This window comes from Mauremys mutica, chromosome 3 (assembly GCF_020497125.1).
Source record: "Mauremys mutica isolate MM-2020 ecotype Southern chromosome 3, ASM2049712v1, whole genome shotgun sequence".
NCBI classification, from domain to species: Eukaryota; Metazoa; Chordata; order Testudines; family Geoemydidae; genus Mauremys; species Mauremys mutica.
The window spans coordinates 184,880,637-184,900,596 of NC_059074.1; the positions used below are offsets into that span (position 1 = coordinate 184,880,637).

The 19,960-nt window shown below is 40.4% G+C and overlaps 2 protein-coding genes across 6 annotated transcripts in view; one reads left to right on the plus strand and one right to left on the minus strand.

Annotated features, from left to right (window-relative positions):
• EML6 (EMAP like 6) overlaps positions 1–10,998 on the plus strand; it is a 403,172-nt gene extending 392,174 nt beyond the window's left edge. Inside the window, exons 37-42 of the mRNA XM_045011334.1 lie at positions 648–820; positions 1,473–1,635; positions 4,587–4,690; positions 6,162–6,315; positions 6,540–6,640; positions 9,883–10,998. Of these exons, the coding sequence (XP_044867269.1) occupies positions 648–820; positions 1,473–1,635; positions 4,587–4,690; positions 6,162–6,315; positions 6,540–6,640; positions 9,883–9,907 (720 nt within the window). The 3' untranslated portion in view covers positions 9,908–10,998. The remainder of the gene's footprint in view (positions 1–647; positions 821–1,472; positions 1,636–4,586; positions 4,691–6,161; positions 6,316–6,539; positions 6,641–9,882) is intronic.
• Positions 10,999–12,294: 1,296 nt separating this feature from the next.
• Positions 12,295–19,960, minus strand: part of RTN4 (reticulon 4) — a 74,185-nt gene continuing 66,519 nt past the window's right edge. For all 5 annotated transcript variants that reach the window (XM_045011336.1, XM_045011337.1, XM_045011338.1 and 2 more), the window contains 4 exons: positions 17,028–17,097; positions 16,410–16,456; positions 13,721–13,779; positions 12,295–13,287 (listed from right to left, as the gene is read on the minus strand). In XM_045011336.1, coding sequence (XP_044867271.1) covers positions 13,245–13,287; positions 13,721–13,779; positions 16,410–16,456; positions 17,028–17,097 — 219 coding nt within the window. In that variant the 3' untranslated portion in view covers positions 12,295–13,244. The remainder of the gene's footprint in view (positions 13,288–13,720; positions 13,780–16,409; positions 16,457–17,027; positions 17,098–19,960) is intronic.

The window sequence follows — 19,960 nt, forward strand, 5'->3', positions numbered from 1 at the left end:
CCTGAACAACAAAGCTGTGCTGGCAGAAGTTCCTAGTGTAGATTCAGTTATACCAGCAAAGCTCACACTTTTACCATTATAGCTTGTTTTGCTTGGGTATCTATGTGGAATAAGATAATAAAAGCACCCCTTTACTGGAATAATTTGCATCCAAACTACCTGACAGTGGCTCAAAAATAGTATGGACCATTTTTTAATATCAACTACATTTAATATAAACACAGTAAGGTAAATGAAGAAGTAGGAACATTGATGGCATTAATTGGTTTAACAAATCAAAAGAACTTCATATTTAATAGTTAAATAAATTATTCAAATCAGTGTTTAAACCCATATAGAAACTGATTTTACAGCCTTTTTTGCTGGGCTACCTCCTTGTAATGAGTTCAGTGCAAGATGACTGGAAGCACTGAAATGTCCATTTTAATCAAAGCCTTACTTTCAAATTTATTTTACAATGTCTGTCTGGTGAGAAGTGACTTACCATGTGAAATTTCAGACTGTCATTTTGAGGAAACTATACAATTTTCTTTTAAGTAAGTGTTTTTTTGTTCTCTTATAGATAGCTTTGCTTAAAAAAGACTTATTACTTTATAGTTTTCTACAGAGAAAAAACTAGTAAGAAATCATTGTTTTTGTTGATACAGAAATTGCTGAATAAAGTGAATTTAGGCCATGCTGCAAGATGTGCTGCATATAGTCCTGATGGTGAGATGATAGCTATTGGAATGAAGAATGGAGAATTTGTCATCTTACTTGTAAACAGTCTTAAAGTTTGGGGCAAAAAACGAGACCGGAAATCAGCTATTCAGGATATCAGGTACATCAGAAATTCAGTTGAAATAGGACAATATGGCCCTAAACCCACAGTCCTTATTTAGGGTCATTTCCTGATTGAACTAGGATGGATTCTCTTTAAATGAAGTCTTTTTAAATCAAGATTAGAGGACTTCCATAACTCAGACAAAGGTTATGGACCTACTATAGGAATGGGTGGCTGAAGTTCTGTGGCCAGTGCTCTACAGAAGGTCAGACTAGGTGATCATGATTGCCCCTTCAGGCTTAAAGTCTAGGAGCTGTATATCTCCACCTGAATACAGCTAGTAATCTTTGCATATTAGACTTTTAATAAGAGGAGTTAATGTTACGTTACACTATCACCACATAGCACTGGGAAATCCCGTATCTCAGCCTCAAAGGATAAATGGTACTTTGCCCATATTGTTAGGCACTTTATAATAATGAAATATTAACAATTCTTAACTACATATGCTTCAAGCATCAGTGTTTCTTTCTGATTCAACATAAGTGGTGAGGTTTGGTCTCGATCAGAACTTGTTATTGTTTGTCAGTCTTTTCTTAGAAAATATTGAACTTTTGTACCTTAAGAACAGTGGATCAAAGCAAACAAAAATCTTAACAAATGCACCAATACAGCAAATTATATCCCTGCTTCATGATTTGTTGTCTAGAATCAGCCCAGATAACAGATTTTTGGCTGTTGGCTCACAAGAACATACTGTCGATTTTTATGACCTCACCCAAGGCACAACCTTAAACCGGATAGGCTATTGCAAAGACATTCCAAGTTTTGTCATTCAGATGGATTTTTCGGCAGACAGCAGATATATTCAGGTATGTTTTAGGTGGTCATGCAGTTGGTTTAGAGTTCCTCTCATTAATTGATCATCAAACACTTAAAGGAACAAAATTAAGCATGTAAAAAGCCTTCCAAAAGTCTGGCCTTAAGCATAAGATTAAAGTGGGGAGGGATAGCTCAGTGGTTTGAGCATTGGCCTGCTAAACCCAGGTTTATGAGTTCAATCGGGGGGGGAGGGGGGCATTTAGGGAACTGGGGTAAAAATCTGTCTGTGGATTGGTCCTGCTTTGAGCAGGGGGTTGGACTAGATGACCTCCTGAGGTCCCTTCCAACCCTGATAATCTGTGATCTAAAGAGCTCTGTTCATCCAAATTTATCAGATGTCCCAAGAAACAAGTACAAGCCTTGCTATGAAATGATCTGTGAGTTCAAAGAGCATTTTGGGGTACTGGCATGTAAGTGAGTATAACCAGCATCCCAATTTTCATCAAAATTCCTGTATTCAAAACTGCAATAACAAATAGCTGTTGGGCTGGAGTTAAGGATTAATGAATCTAGGGATTTGTAACTACAGTTATATTAGGATTTATCAGTATGGTAGAATTACCTGGCCTCATGAAGGTAAAAGCTGGGTCTAGAGTACAGGCACACACAGTAATGGTAGAACAGTAAAAATGGGTACATTTGTGACAGATTGGACCCCCTGGGATGTCACCCTGGTGTGCTGGGATGCCAGAGTCAGACTATTCTGCCAGCCTGAGTCCCCTTTACCTGGCCTTGCTGGGTTAGGACACCCACCTGCACAGAGAGGCAGAGATCTGCTCTGGGAAGGCTCAGGTTAAGGGGCTTGCCACAGCACCCAGATGTTCACCCCCTTACTTGGAGTACAAACCCAAAATTATATGAAATTCACCTCTTCCCTTAATGTGGAGGAGGGTGTACACAACTTCTTGCTCCTTCCCCTTAGTTAGAAATCACATAAACTGGGTTATATTATAAACCAGAAATAAATGTAACTATAACAGGTGTATTTTAACTAGTTAAGGAGATAGGTGACAGAACAAGGCAGATTACTACGAAAATAAAACAGAGTATGCAAACTAAGCTTAATACACTAAAGAAACTGGTTACATGTAAGTTCTCATCCTAAATGTGGTTCTAATAATCTTCTTCACAGGCCAGACACCCTTCCAGCCTGGGTTCAGTTCTTTCCCCCAGTTCAGTCTTAGTTGTTTCCAGCAGTCATCTTGGGTGGGGAAGCAGGGGAGCTCTCACAACCAGGATTACCTCACTGCCCACCCCTAAATAGGATTAGCATAAGGCAGGGGTCCGTTGTTTCCTAGCTTGCCCCCCCCCCCCACCCTTCCCTTACAGTGGAAAGTGACAAGAAGTCCCAGATAATGTTTTAGTATCAGGTAACAAGACCACCTGACTCTGTAGGGCCCCTGTAGCCATTCTTCACAGTCTGACCCACACGTTCACAGGGAGACAAAAGCTCTTTTACAGTCCATTGTCTCTTGCTGATGGGCCATCAGCGCTGTCGGGCTGTAGTTGTGTACCCCCTCTTCCACACTGAGGGAGGGGGCGAATGTCATAATATATCTTTGGGTCTGTACTCCAAGGGAGGTGGACATCTGAGTGCTGGAGCAAGTCCCTTAAGCTGAGTCTTCCGAGATCTGATCTGCAGCTGGGTGTGACCCTGCCTCTGTGTGTGTTAGAGGATGTTTTAAGAGCCTGGCTCAGCAAGTCAGGTTAAAGAGGGCCCATGCTGGCAGAACAGGTAGACTCAGGGGTCTCGCAGCACACCAGGTGACATCCCGGGGTGTGTGTGTCCAACCTGTCACAACATTCTTTCACTATTGTGTTCTGAAAAGTTTACAGAAAAAGGCTGGTCACACACACAAGTACTCTGTACCCTTAGGGCTCAAATATGCCTTTAGAGCACTGATCATCATCAAAGACATTGTGCTACAGGGAGCTGCATGAGGTAGTGTGCACGACACCTTTTGAATCTCCCAAATGTGTGTGGGGAGCATACCTGTTGCTACTCCTTTTAAGGGGGAGGTACAGCATGTGCTCTCCTCCACAGCTGGGCAGTTATGCTATCCAAGGTAAGGTTATGCTATCCAAGGGGGCAGATCTTTGTCTTTCATAAATATCATTGCCCCTTTGGGATCACAAAAGGAGTAGTAGTCCTTGCACAAGGACTGCAAGGGTGGCTAGTTCTTGCAAGGGGACTCAGGGAGTGGGGATTTTGTTTTACCTTGCACTGCTTCAAGGGGCCAGCAATGTTTTGACCTATAATTTTTGTTATGGAAGCTGAGAGCATAAAGCCTTCTCTTTACTCTCAGATACTGTATGAAAAATGCCATCTCTCTAAGACTGAGCCTAGTGCAATGTATATCATCACATAGCAAGAGGATCTGCTAGCAACAAGTAGCTATGTAAAAGCTCTCTATTAGTTAGAACCAAAGTTAGTTTTAGTACCATAGCAGTTTCCCTTGTGTTCGCAGAGCTGTTGAATGATCAGATCATACTGATAATCCACTGCTGGTGAATAATCTCACAATCAGATTAGTGCAGATAATATACAGTATCTCACATATTTTTGTCCAAGTCAACAGTACTAAAGTACATGAACCCAAATGGTTCATGTTTTCCTTCCAAGGTGTCTTTGATGCTTGCCAACTTTGACAGGAAGATGTGAGATTGAGAGATTATTCATCAGCAATGGATTATTAGTATAAACTGATCATTCAACAGCCAAATCGTTAGTTCATATTGTAAATTTGTTGTGATTAGCTCATATTGTATATAACTCAATTACAAAAGCCGAAGGAAAGCTATAAATTTAGAGATATAGGTAAATTACTATATTGTTCCTCTGGAAACCATTACTGTTAAGAAATAAATTTTTAATTTTTAAATATTGAAATAACATCAAAATACATTTGCAGAAAAGTTAATATACTCTTTCTACATTCAGGTATCAACCGGTGCCTATAAACGTCAGGTTCATGAAGTGCCACTGGGAAAACAAGTGGTAGATGCCACACTAATAGAAAAGATCACATGGGCCACATGGACAAGGTGATGAAATGTCTAAAAACCAAAGAACTTGTTTTTACAAGCAACTGTTTGTGCATGACTCTGTACTACAGAAATAGGATAAGTGAAGGTACTGTTATGAAAGTGCAGCTAGTGCTGGGATTCACAGAGTTTTGGGCTCTTTTAGATTTGCAAAACTATTATATGAAGAACGCCAGCTCTTTTGCTTTTCTGAGGCCTTGTCTGCACTGTACTTCTAGAATGAATTTATAACTAGTTGATGTCACAGTTGCTGCCGTACATGGTTTGTACTCACACACCCAATGTGGCTGGTACTCAGGATTATCCCCTACCCACATCTGTGTAATCACTCTTGACCAGTCCCCTTTACTCCCAGCCAGCTGAGCTGCCTCATATGCCAGAATGCATTGCTTTATGCATTGCTGGTGCCACTTTGTGTGTAGCCCTTCAGTCACTCTTTCCCTTGCTGAGGTACTCTGCGGTCACTTCCCACATTTTACCAGAATGCACCAATACATACACAGTTAGGCAGCATGATAGATGTGGCTAGAAAGACAGCAGGGCTGACATGGTCATGTTATGAAAAAGCTGTTGCATGGCCACTACTTAAATGTAGTTATTATAACTGAGGTACAACCTGATTAAAAATACATGGCTGTATACTTAGTGTAGACAGAGCTGTAATGTTGGTTGAACAGCGCGGCCAATTTACTCTCTATGGCTTTTTAATTACAGTGTGGTTTAAAACTGTAATGAATAATGAACTATACTAATGCCATTGGTACAGGCATTAATCAGAAGATCTGCCAGTATCCAGTGAGATGACAATAAACACAAGCTTAGCTCTTAGGGAACAAGCGTAGGATTGAATAACACATGCGCTCTTACTGCTTTGTTATCAAGCAAACACAAGACTGCAATGTAATTATTATGGCCTCTTCTGTCAAAGAATGTAGGAGAGGGTGCAGATACATTTGACAGCTGATATGTAGGCAAACATTCTAAGTGAGGAAAAAAACAGCTATTTTAAGAAACACTCTAGATACAAACAGTAATCCCCTCACTTGAGCAGTTAGGGCCTAGGAAAGGAGTACTACTAGGAGGCATCACTGCTATAAAATTTCAGTGCGAGTGGGAGCATACATGTGGGGGAAAGGAAGAGTGTCTCACTGAGGCAGGATGTATTTATATCTCACATGAGGGGGGGCCAGTGCCTCATGAGGGGTGAGTTTGTGCATCTTGAGGGGACTTGTGTTATGGTCTAGGGCATGAGGGAAAATGAGCACATGGGGTGCTCTCTCTATACCATGAAGATGCATTTGGGTGCAATAATGCACAAGGACAAGGTGAATCCCTAGGGAGAGCAGTTTACTAATAGTCACCCACCATTGTCCTGCTGTAGAGCCAACCATTATGCCCATAACACTGGTCCAGAAGAGCTGGTGGCCCACACTTCTTCATAACTATATTCTTTTTTTATGTTTTGGAGCAGCATTCTTGGAGATGAAGTCATTGGGATTTGGCCAAGAAACGCTGATAAAGCAGATGTCAACTGTGCATGTGTGACCCATGCTGCTTTAAATATAGTGACAGGAGATGATTTTGGTCTAGTGAAACTTTTTGACTTTCCATGTACAGAAAAATTTGTAAGTGTACATTTTAGCTTTTATGTTACTCTAAGATGCTAAGTTTTGTGTTTAACCAGTTTTACAACAGTTTGAAGGCAAAGAAGTGCCAGTAGGTTAGAAGTGTATTACACTAAATGAAAAATGTATTTTCATATACTTGCAAAAGAACATAGGGTTTGTTTGGTTTTAATGGCTGTAATAGTTTGTTTATTGTCTGCAACGTTCTGTTTTCTTTCTAATAGGCAAAACACAAGCGTTATTTTGGTCACTCTGCTCATGTTACCAACATACGCTTTTCTCATGATGACAAGTATGTTATAAGTACAGGAGGCGATGACTGCAGGTAACTCATTTTACTAATCAAGAATTTTGTAAACAGGTATGGTCCACCCCCCACTGTAACACTGTGTTTAGCATCTTCTCAGAGCATGCTGCCACACGGCATCCAAAATCCATTTATGTAGCAACACACAGACTAGGCTAAAACACTCTCAGTACTTGGCTATCAAGGTTGTCACATTCAAACAACACAGGTCAGAAAATTTAACACATTTTTAAAGAAAAATAATATGAATGACAACCTCAAAGATCACAAACCAGGATAAAAAGTTATAAGGAATAGCAAACCTCATGCTTTGGATTTAAACTAACCATGACGGGGTAGAGTCCCAAAGGCATCACTGTCATTCCCCAAATCCCTGCTCAGCTGCCCCTTACCCTAGAGCAGTGGGCCCCAAACTGTGGGGCACACTCACCCTAGAGGAGTGCAGAGGAACATTAGGGAGGGACACAGGGGGCCCAGGAGGGAGAACCACACAGCCCCGCTCCGCTCACAGCTTTGCCAGAGTCCCGGCTGCGGCCCTGGCTCCCAGCTGTAGCACCACTCCCAGCCCCAGCCTTGGCCCCCAAGCATGGCCCAGCCACAGCTTCCACTCTCAGCCCTGCTCCTAGCCTCAGCCCCTGGCCGTGGCTCCACTCCCGGCTCCTGCTTTGGCCCCCAACTGTGGCCCAGCCACGGCTTCTGCTCCCGGGCCCACTCCCAGCTCCATTCCCAGCTGTGGCTCCATTCCTGGCCCCACACCCGCTCCCAGCTGCGACCCCACACCCACCCTTGGCCCCCTTGCCCTTCTGCCCCTGGGAGCTACACCCATGAAAATCTTGGGGACCACTGCCCTAGAGGCACCTGAAGTCCCTAGATGCCTACATCTCTGATGGAAAAGACCCCCAAAGCACCCACCCAAAATTCAGCAGCTAAGTCCAGACACCACCCAGCAGCTTGGAACCTAAATCCTAGCAGGAGTCATGCTTAGAGAACATTCTAAGCCCCCATCAGCTGGCAAGGAGGCACTCTTCCTTATAACCTTTAGTCCATGGTTAGAGCACTCATGTGAGGTGTGGGTAGGTGACCAGAGGTCCCACTTTTATAGGGACAGGTCCAAGATTTGGGGCTTTGACTTATGTAGGTACCTATTACCCCCCACCCCTGTCCCGATTTTTCACCCTTACTATCTGGTCACCTAGGTGTGGGAGTCCAAGATTCAATTCTCCCCTCTGCCTGAGGGGAAGAAGGGAGTTGAATTTAGGTTTCTCACCTGCAGGGGAGTGCCCTACTCTAGACTATAGAGCCACTCAACTCTCCTGCTGGCCCAATGCCTTTATGATTATTCATTTAATAATTTATCCACAGTGGAACAGTTCCAACAGGAGAAATTGAAAGTGACCCACCCCAGCATATCCTATAGCTCAGGGGCTAAGACATACTCCTGAGAGGTGGGAGACCCAAAATCCTTCTCCACGTTAGCTGGAGAGGAACTGAACACACATCTCCCACATCAGTGTCCTAGCCTCTGGACTAAAAGTGTATAAGGGGGTGGTGGCACAATGCAGCAGCAGCATTTCTTCCAAAACAAAGAGTTTCAGTACCTAACTCCAGGATAGGGGCCCCAGTTGTGAATCCTGGGCAGAGTCTCCCAAAGGGTCTCCCTTCAGCCCAGTACAATGCTAGGATACACTCAGGAACTTTTAGAGCAAGCCAGCAGGTTCCACAGGGCCAGTTAGTGTGTGACCCACTGGTCAGCCGTAGTATTTACACCTGGCTTGTGTACATTAATGCACCATGTAGACAAGCCCTTAGGCTTAGGTTACACCCTCATTAGCTTTGGTGTCTTCCCACTCATCTTGTTGGCTTTTTGGATCCCATTCTCAGCTGCCTAATCCACCCCAATCATTGTAAAGGATGTTGGGCACTCAGCTGGGAGACGGGTTGAAGTCTCTGCTCTGAATCAGGCAGAGGACGGATTGGAGGTTATATAGCCCAGAGGCAGGAAAGCACTGGCCTATGAGTGGGGCTCCTATTCAGTATAATGCATATGATTATTATTATTAATAATAATCCTCAAAAAACAGGTAAGCAGAAATGCAAGAAAACTCCAAGTATGGCTAAATGGCAAACTGCAAGAACTTAGTTGAGCCATACAGAGATCCAGAAAATAGCAATGCAGCTCAAACAGAAAAGTAAGCAATGTCAGTGAAATGTAAGGTGTAACTAGAGTGTTTTGATGGACGAGCAACTAACCATACCCATAACACAATGAAGTTCATGTAGATGAGAAGCAGGAAGGCTGCAAGAGAAAGTAGCTATTGACCTAGCACAGGCAAAAGGAGTAAGTAAAAGGCCGTTGTGAGGCAGCTAAAGTATTGCTTTGTATCAGTTGACCTAGACCATGGTAGTGAGATACCTACATTTTTTACATACGAAAGATGAGGCAATGTTTGAAATGTCAAAAATGAAAGTGCTGGCAGAAACTGATTCCCAGAGATATGACAATCCTAGCAGATTGGCGATTAGACAAATCTTTCCTATCAGTTATTCACAGATGCTTAGTCTGCATATCCTGTATGAACCTCATTCAGAGGGGTAGCCATGTTAGTCTGGATCTGTAAAAGTGGCAAAGAGTTCTGTGGCACCTTATAGACTAACAAACGTATTGGAGCATGAGCTTTCGTGGGTGAATACCCACTTCGTCAGATGCATGCGACGCTCATTCAGAGGAAAATTTCACAGACAGGACAATTGATCTGATCCACATAGGAATTGCTATTGGGTCTATGGAAATATGCATATTTTCATGACTCACAAAACCAAATACTGGTTCAAGTTTAACTGTTGAGCAGTTTACAATGTGCTATTAAGTGATCGTCAACACACCAGTGACTTTGCCCAAAGGCACACAATGAGTTGGGGGTACAGCCAAGATTAAAATTTAGTCATTGTACCAGTCCGACTTTTCTCTGAAGCAAGCTGGATAATTTGTGAGCAAATGCTGAAAGTAAAAAAACCCCCACATACTAGATGTTTACAGTTGTTGTATGAATAAGGGAGCAGTGTTGTTCTTTGAAAAGTGACTGCGCAAAAATGTATCATAGAGCTCCTTAGTCATTTTCTCTTATTGACATCCATACTAAACCTGGTCAGTTTGGGAGTAAAAGGATGTGGTGAAGCTGCAAACACAACCTGCAATCTGTACAGTATTATTCTAGTGCTAATTGTTAAAGACAACTTTATCACCAATTAACTTTTTTTAGTGTATTTGTGTGGAGATGTCTTTGAAAGCGGAATTCCCTTGCTTCTGGTGCTGCAATTACCATGTGACTGCAGAGCAGTGAAGAGTCACACCAGTCCACAATGCTTTGGCTGCTCTAATTTCATAACAAAAATGCTGCATGGATTACACACTTTCGGAATCTGAGTGTAGTAATATTGAGTGCTACTACAATTTCGTATTTGAAAGACTGTGATGCCTTTGTGATGGAAGCTGAAGTTTTAAAGGTTGTTCCTAGGTCTCAGCAATGAACAGTTCAATCATTAAACTGCTTTTGCTAAATATTTTTTAATTATTCCAAGCAGCTACAACTGTAGCCTATTAAAAACAAACAAACAAACACTTTTGAGAGAATCAGTAATCCTAAAATGTAACAGCATTTAATTTGTGAATCTGTAAAATCATTTCTTTACATCTTCCTTCAGGAATGTTCCCATTTTAACACAACTGTTAAAACTCTTGTTTGGAATTTTATGCATTGTGAGTAAGGCTTTGTATTTTTTTTAAATGACCACAGGGGGTTTCACATTCACGTTGAATAACCAAATGAACCAAGTAACACATTTTTAAAGTTCACTATTTTTTAAAAGAACACATTTAATTTGCAAAGTTTTCTATCCATGAAGTGCCTTTGAAAGAGTTTGCCAATAGGCCTCCCACCACTGTCAGCTTTCTGCATATGGTGCTATAAACTTCCATCCTGAGGAGGGCTTAACACAAACACTTTTTCCAGATCTGACACGGTCACCCATTTTCTGCTGGTCCTATTCTTAATACTGTCACAACTGAATTCCAAAATGTTTCCTTCAGAAAGAACATACATACTGTTATACAAGCAATTATCTGAACCTCCTGTTTGTCACTGACATGAACAATCTATTAAAGGGCGGAATGTATCTGGCTCATGAAGGTAGCAGGTCAAGGCCAGGATTTAAGCTCAACTCTGAGGGATGATATGGGTACAAAGGACTTTTTTCGGGGGAATCATTAAAAAATACTGCTATCTTCTTGTGTTTCTCCCTCTCTTTGGGTCTGTGCTTTATATTTGACTACTTATACAGTAAAAGTTTAGTAAATTGCTTTGGACAAGAGTCCAAGACCAAGAAGCACCATTTCCCATCTTTTACTCAGGAAGAGCTTCTCGGAGATGAGCTAATTGTACATAATGAATGACAGGTAAAGCAGTAAGAAGAGATTAGGTTAATCTGGCAACCATTCATATGCTGTTTAGAAACATGTATGTGACATTAACAAAAATAAATAGAACTGAATGAAAATTCAAATGGAACGTTTTTGTCAGAAAATGCCATTTTTTCAAAACCAAATCTTTTGACAGAAATTGTCTATTTCAGTGAAATTTAGTTTTAAAAAAGTCTAAACTACCACATAGTGGAAATGCTCCATTTTGAAAATGCTCCATTTTGAGTTTTCATTCCAAAACAAAACAACTTTTCATTTTGGTATATATTTCATATTATAAACAAATGTAAAAAGTGAAATGTTTGATTGACCCAAACCTATGTGTGTGTGTGTGTGTGTGTGTTTAAGTAAATGTGGGTTACAGGAAATCTTGTTTTTGTTCCAAAGCAAAACAAAATTTCCTGAAAAATGGAAATTCTGGTTCCTGCCCATCTCTAAAAAGAAGGTAGCTATTGGCCATAAAATATCATAGAAAAGAGAGAAGGCAAGCATTATCAAAATGTAATGAGTATATATGTAACACAAAAGTGCTTGAGGAAGCTTAGTGATTTTTTTTAAATAAATTGAACTATTGCCTTACAATACTCTGCAAAAGATCAGTTTGTCAGACACATAATAGGAGACCCCATGTAGTCTTAAAAAAAAAAAAATTAAGAAATCTTTTCTGTATTAAGATAATGTAACCATGTTAGGTGGGCATTTTCTTTGCTTATGTTGTAACATTGGCCTTTCACGTTGATTGTATCCTGAATAAAAATAATTGTGTGATGGAATGAATTGCTAAATGGTGATTTGTGAAAAATATTTAAGAGCAATAGTGTCTATCAGGAAAACATTTAAATAAATATGATTTGTATATGTTTATGTGGTTTGGTTTTATATATAATATGCTCAGAAGTAATGCTGTATTATTATATTGTATATGACAATATTAATGCATGAATTTATTTTTCAATGGCCAAATAATTATTTGAAAACCCGTGTGTCAAATAAATTTGGTTATCTATTTTCATTGATCTTATTTTTACAGTCAAGTTAGTAGAATCAACAAGTTATCCTGAAAAATTGCTGGACTAACTCCGTATCTCTCTCAATTTTCCAAAGTGCTGAACTACATAAGACAGATGCTCGACTGACTTGTGTAATAAATATATGTATTATAATCTGGTAGTCTCATCAAGACAAAGCACCAAAATTCTTTAAGTCTATAAGCTTTATTGATACTTGTTTTTTTTTGTTTTTACATTTCACAATGCATTCCACAGACTTAGTTCAATACAGCTTAAACCACAAGTGTATACATTTTCATTTGTAATTTCTTGCATAACAATGCTCGACATTTTCAAACATTTGAGGAATTAGATATTTGTTCCACAGATTATGTGTGTGCAACACAGTGTATGCTTTAAGTTTTATGTGTGTGCAAGTTCATTTGTTTTTTAAATAGATGGTAGTGTTTCTAGAAATATTTTATTTTTCAAGTTTGTCCGCTATGGCTAGTCCTAAAATCAGTCCATTTTCTGAAATATCAAGCACTGTGGAGCAGCTTAAAGATCTAAGCTTTGTGAAATACTATTTTATATATATATATATATATATATATATATATATATATATATATATATAAATATAGATATATATATGTGCAACTGATAAAACAATAAAATCACAATACAGCTACACTCATACCAAAAAGCCACAGTTTTTCAAACTTGCTTAATGGTATATTCTTCTAAACATCTCATTTTAGAAAATCTGCCTCAACCTACCCAGACCATACACAATGCACAAAATGGGAAATATTATCCTCCGCTCTATCTTTTCTTGAATGCAGAAAGACTACCTCTGATGAAGCACAATGTACAGCTTTCTCAAATCTTTTGCATTAGCTGGTGCTGCACACAGGAAAAACAAAGATGATTAGTTTTAAATCCATACATAGCAGCTTACAATACTTAAGATGATGAAACACATAGCAGTCAAAACAGGTATTTTTCCTCAAACACTGTGCTGCTAAAATATAAAGATCTGTGAAATTGCACTGCAATGTCAAGGTTTTGCTACTCCCTGACCCTCCCCATGTAATTCAAATGAATATTTGCCCCCTGAAAGATGAACTCCTATTGAGAAGTTGCTTCAGGCTTTTTACTCAGTTTTGCGTTTCAATCCAGGTATTTTAGCTTGGATCCTGAAAGAATGAGAGAAAATTAAAAAGGTATTTAAATGTGGAAATAAAGCAGTAATTATAGCATAAATGTAGCCTTGAAAATGTCAATGTTTACAGATAATTATCATAGATATATTAATTTGCAACAATAAGAAAATTGGCAGTAAAGTTGCTACATCCCTCTTCACTCAGCCCTGCTCTGCTGAGGGCCTAAAGTCCTCTGCATATAAATCCACTTACCTGGACTCCTATTAGAATTGCATGATTCAAACATTTTCCATCAAATATTTTTAACTGACCTGCAAGGAATCAGTTGATTCTGTAAATCTCCCACAGTTTTTAATAAGTTTTTTCCTCTTGATGACTATATATAGCTTCCTTAACATACCCAAGGTGTTGTATGTACATCAAAAAGGCTATACAAGCTAGTTTGAAACAGCCAACGTAAACTCACTTAGTCACTGCATCTCTGGCAGTCTTGTTCACAAGTCCCAAATAATGGTCAATTTGAGCCTGAAATTTAAGAGAGAAAACAGAAAAGTTAGCTGTTTAGCTTTACTGCTGCTAAAGGCTGCTTTACTACTTGCAAGTCATCACTGTTCCTTGTCTAATTAGTTTATGCTCCATTAACTGCCCTGAAATATTCTAAGACAAGCAAACAGCCCATTTTTTTTTGTTTATTCTGGGGTTTCATATGATTTTTTTTGCAAATCACAGGCATAAAACTATTCTGCTTGCATCTCTACCAGCCAGTAAATGAAACAGCCCAGCTTCTAGTATAAACAGTGCTGTGTGGTGAAGGAAGAGACTTTCCCAGAATAATAGCAGATGGACAGATACTGAGACTCACTGCGAAAAGGAAGCTGAATCAATACATCCACCTGCAGGAAAATCTCACTAGTCTTTGCCCCTCCCAGCCACAGGCAACACAAAGTGGCAAGATGGTGAAACCCTTGTTTTGAACATGGAAAGGCCTGCTACTATAGGTTCCTAGATTCTAACCAGCTCGTGCAGTAAGTCACCATCACTATTTGCTTTTTGAAATGCATGTGATGCAGTAGGGATTAATATATATGTACACCTGCAAACACCATGATCAGTATATCCTAGTGTTGCATGTGTTTCTTCCATATACGTAGTCTAATTCTTAGCAGCTCAAACTGCCCTTTTCTTCAGACTCCTCCCACACAGAGTGCACAACCAAGACTCTTGTATGCACAAAAACAAATGTACTGTTCACGCTTCTGGTTTGCTTTATTTTGAGGAACTACTTATACTGACAACTCCAACTCCAGGTGGTAATTTATACGTTAAGAGTTACAACCATTCTTGGGCTCTTCCTGACAGTGCAGTATTGGGTCTTTGTATACATATACTGTTAGAAGCACAATGCTCTGAACAAGTGAGATATCGCAGTTCCCTTCTGCTATTCTCCACATACACCTGGACAGTTACTAGAGCTCACATGGCACTTTGAAGGAGGTGATCAACTGAATGCTGGCTGGCACATTGTAGTTTAACAGGTTCCAAACAGTCAAGTCTGCACATGGGCCAATTATGTGCTCTGAATGGCAACTGGCTTTACTCCTAGTCACTATGCCATGAGGATGTTACAAAAAGTAGTTTATTACCACTGAAACAGAACAGCCAAGCTGGACTGCAGAAGGGTGGGATGGAGCCCACCATAAAAATGTATATTACTAGTTACACATTATCACCAGTAGTAGTTTCTCACCAGTGGTTCAGAAATTTCCCTGGAAATTGACAGTAAAACTGCTAAATCTCTCAGCTTCTGCCAAGGCAGAGTCTCTCTTGAAAGCTCATTATTTTGGTACACTTGATCACTCCACTGCAGAGCCCCGTGAGCTCTGTCTTTTATAAGAAATAATTCCTTTGTAATGAAAACATGGGGCCTATTCCACTCTGACTATTTGGATAGCAGAACCTATGAGCTGCCAACTTTCAAGGACTGCAAGCTTTTGATTAATTTACCTCAAACATTTGGACTTCCCTCCAACGTCAAAAAAAAATCTACCTCAAATACCTGACAATCATTTGACCTGTAGGCTTAGCACAAAGAATACCATCATGACTATCAGGATCAGTCTGACACAGAGTGCACAAGCAGAGCCTTGTTTGTCTTCAGCATGTCTCACTGGGAGCCAGGATGTACTGGGATTCATTCAGTTCCTTTGCGTCCCTTTGCCCTCAGAGATTGAAGTGAGGTTGGGCATTTTAAAGGGATTATTTTTATACTTTCAGAAAGCAACGAGCAGCTGGTGATTTAAATCAGCCTGCAGCCAGGGTAAGTTGTCAGTCTTCCTCCTCCAGGGCCATGTGACTTCCCTTCATCTTGTGGGTACTTCCTTCTTTTCTGGTGCTGATTGATCTTTGCTGTGCAGGTGGGTTTGAGAGCAGATGATGGGAGCATCCCGAAACTGCCCTGTATGCCTCATTGTATTTGGTCCCTGCTGCCTTCTTCACTGCATTGCCCCTTTACACTGGTCTTTATTGTACAGATGTTTTTCAGAAGAGAAGGAATCCCTGTGTCAGTGCTCACCCTGGTCAACTATGCCCTGATGGATACAATTCCTGCCTAGTACTGCTACAATCTCCTGTCCTTCCAGGCAATTACTGTCTTCAACAGACTTACCAGAGGAGCATTAGACTGTGCCAAGCTCCCCCTACATGTGTTAACCAGTTCTACAGATCACATGGGCTCAGGGATAAATGTCTGGAATGCCAGCTCCAAAGTGGCTTCTCAAAAAACTATATAAAGTACTTACTGAGATTTTACATAACTCAGATATTGCTACTTTAGTACTGAACAAATCGGGATCAGAGGGAGAGAAGGTGAAATCATACTAAGCAAACCTCTCTTATAATTAGTTTGCTGGGAGAGCCTTCACATATTTCCTAAAGAAGAGGGGAGATGCACAATGCACTATGGGCTTTAATTGTACTACTCATTGGAACATTGTCAGGAACCTGCACTGGCAATCTTCAGAAACAATATCAGGTGTTGAGGTTAAAGGTTTAGGAGACTAAAATCAGATTTCTAGTTATTCATTCTTAAGTGTTTCTGATTCAACAGGAGTAATTTTTAATCAGACATTTGTGAATGTCAGACATTAAGCACTTACCTGATGTCTCTCATAAATAACAGGAACACTGAAGAGTGAAATCAGAGCTGGAAAGGAACAGAGCGGGTTTAAATACAAACAAGATAAAGAAGTCACTCAACCAAAATTTAAAATTTAAATTCACAGTCTGACATTTTTTAGAAAAGGCAAAAAAAAAAAAACTAAATCAAAATGCAAAAATGGTTAGGTTATTGTAATTTAAATGGATCTTATAAGAAAAAGCTGTTGTGTAGCAATACTGTATTAGTTACAATTCAGGTCTTTGCCATCCTGGCGGAACATGACAGTAACCAGTTTTGCATCATCATATAATTTATACAAAGCAACTGCAATTTGAAAGTAAGAACTACAGGCAGCCTGGAAAGCAATGAGCAAAACTGAATATAACTTTTTAAATGATGTTGTTTTGTCTTTAAAGTCGGCAACCTAAGGATAAACAATGAAATTCAAAAATACTATTTTTATAATTCCACAATCTAAAAAAATAAAATAAAAGATCATGCAACACCCTACATTTTGTTGTACTGCGAGTAAATACACAAAGCATTTAAGAGGCTTCAATACTTTTCCAGGGTTATTTTGCAAGTCAAAGTATTTAAGACAATTTAAAGCACTTACCCAGTATCAGTAATGTCAGACCATTAAACAAAGCACCAACATATGTGAACACCCACATCAACACTGCAAACTGAAAGAACAAAGGTCAGTTAGGCCATTAACAATCTAATCAAGATGTGTTAATTAGAACACTAAGGGAGGTGCCTTTAACAAAATTACCCTTCTCTGAGGCAGGGCTTCGCGCTCCAGCTCTGGGCTCCGCTCCAAAGCCCTGCTCTGAAGGCATGTATAAAGCTCAACAAAACGTGAGTTGGTGGAATTAAGCTGGTTACCCCTGTACAAGAGTCAACGTCACAAAAAGCACCATTACAACCACATTTTTGCTGGTTTGACTCAGTATGGAGGCCAAGAATTGAATGATCTGTAGACTGAACTGTTAGAGTTGGTAATGTTGTGTCAAGGCACAGGCCTGTTTGAAATGCAGCGTGGAAGAAATGGCAAGTTTATTTTCCTTCTTTTTTCATTTTAAATGAACAGTACAGATACTTTTACAAGTGTGGATTCAGTTATTAAATATTCATAGTAGGAAGGGGTCAAAGACCATCTTCCATTTTATGGCCCAGAACATTTAAACCAAAAAGCATAAAGCCTTAAGATTTAAAAGTGCTGATGGAATTTTAAGGTTACAAAAAAGCTTTAAAAATCTGGACTAACAAAAATTTAGAAAATAAGTGTCTATTCTGGTAGGAAAAAGATTATTGAAACCCATGTATTGCGGTAATTTCTGAGTTATGGGCATAATACCCATAAACCACACTGCAGAATTAATCTCTCTCTCACTCACACAGTCTGGAGCAAATCTTCTGCTTGTGCCCAGCCATACTCTGCACAGTAGAGTGCATCAGGAAGGCAGGACGTTGTTTGGACTTGGAGCAGTACTGCTGATAGAAAGGTTTGCCTCCCTGCTCTACACAGAGCAAGCCCAAAATTATGTAAGTTCTGAATCTACAATTTTTTAAACTTTTGTCAACTTCAACCTCAGGACCCTATTGTGCTGGGAGCGATACAAACATTTAGTAAAGGACAGTCCTTAATTACCCTGAAGGACGTGACACAAAATCATAGTAACGTAAAGTGAAAAACCCGCTATTTGAGGAACAAGCACTTTCTAAAATTAAGTAGCATATACCGAAGACACTAGAGCCCAGCTTAGCCTCACATCCATATATTCATCTCCTTTATGCTGAGGTACTAGATAGAATAAGGAAGTTTACTGATCCCAAAAAGTACCGTATCTACTTGCTCATAAGCCAAATTTTTTTAGTAAAAAAGAGAAGCACCAGAGAAGGGGGTCGGCTTATGAACGGGTATAGAGAGGGAGAGGTGGGACACGGCCCCTCCCTCCAACAGAGGGAGCAAGGAGAGGCAGCACAGCCAGCAGAGCCAGAAGGAAAGAGGCGGGGCAAGAGTCTCTCCGCTTCTGGCCATGCTGCTCTCCCTCCAGCCTCCGAAGCAGCTGCAGCTCCAGGGCTGGCAGGCTGCAGCCGTGCTGCTTGGCCCTGCCCCCCACAGCGGGCTGTGACTGCACCACCCGGCCTTGCCAGAGCACACTGCAGCTGTGCCACCCGGCCCAGCCCCCTGGAACACGCTGCGGCTGCGCCACCTGGTCTGGCCCGCCGGAGCAGGCTGCGGCTGCGCTGCCCAGACTGCCGGAGCAGCTCCAGCCAGGCCAGGAACATCCTCCCCTAGCCCTCCCCAGATAAGGTGGGAAGGGATGGGATGGGGAGAGTGTGGGGATCCTGGGCTAGGGGTGGGGTCATGTGGGGGGTGGTCACAGGGGTTACTCCCCTGACTCCCAGCTTCTTCCCCCCCAAAAATTTCCTCACCAGTTGCTATTCCAGCCCGTCAGGGTAAGCAGCTGGCATTCCGGGACACTTTGTTTACTTAGGTTTACCTCCGTGCCTGCGGAGACTCAAGGTAAACAAACCATCTTGGCCCACCAGCGGCTTATCCTGATGGCCCGGGAGCCAAAGTTTGCTGACCCCTGAAGTATAGGGTCGGCTTATGAACGGGTTATAAAAAATGTCCATTTTTACTTATCCATCTTGGGGGGTTGGCTTATAAATGAACCAGCTTATGATCGAGTAACTGCTGCTGCTTTTTCTTAGTAAGATTTTTTAAAGCCCTTTATTTCTATGGCTCCAAGCCAGAGTGAAGCATAAGCAGTCCAAAGTCTATCACAAAGATAGTACTGTTCTTCCTGCATGGCTCCATACTGGAAAGAATGAATGGATAAGATCTAAAGTTCACTGTCTACATGAGTTACAGTGATATTCTTGTCTCCTACTGTAATCCTGATGGGTGAGCCAAGTGCCATAAGTAATTCTTTACCCACTTTATTCCAATTATTAGTAACTGATTACACAATACAAGTAATTTGTAATCTAATTTAATGGCAAATTAAAAAAAAAATTGATCAGTTTCTCCAAGTTGTTTTACTATGAGCTAGTTCAATTAAAGTAATGGGCTCCATCACTCAAGTAACAACATGGCTCCACAGTATTCATGTCCTAACAGAAATGTTCTTTATCACATGAGTTTTGGATGAATCACTATATAACCATACACCCAATACAATAAAGTTCCCTTCCTTGGCTTTTCCTGGCAAGTACTGTACAAAGCTATTCTTCGAAGTTATAATTGAAATAATTCCTTTGAACTTGACCATATACAGTACAAATATTTTAGATGCCATTTTACCCATCACTGTTTAAATCAAAACATCTCAGAAATGATTACACCTAGATTTCACTGTTAGCATAAGTACATATGATAAACTAGACTATTCTCCTGTTCTACTTTCAAATTCAGTAATATGGATTATTATGTAAAAGCATAAATGTAATTTTCTACACCCAAGATGTTTATTTAAATAGATAAGCCAATGTCATTTGTTCACCAGGGCCCTTATTAGGCATAAAACCTCAATATCT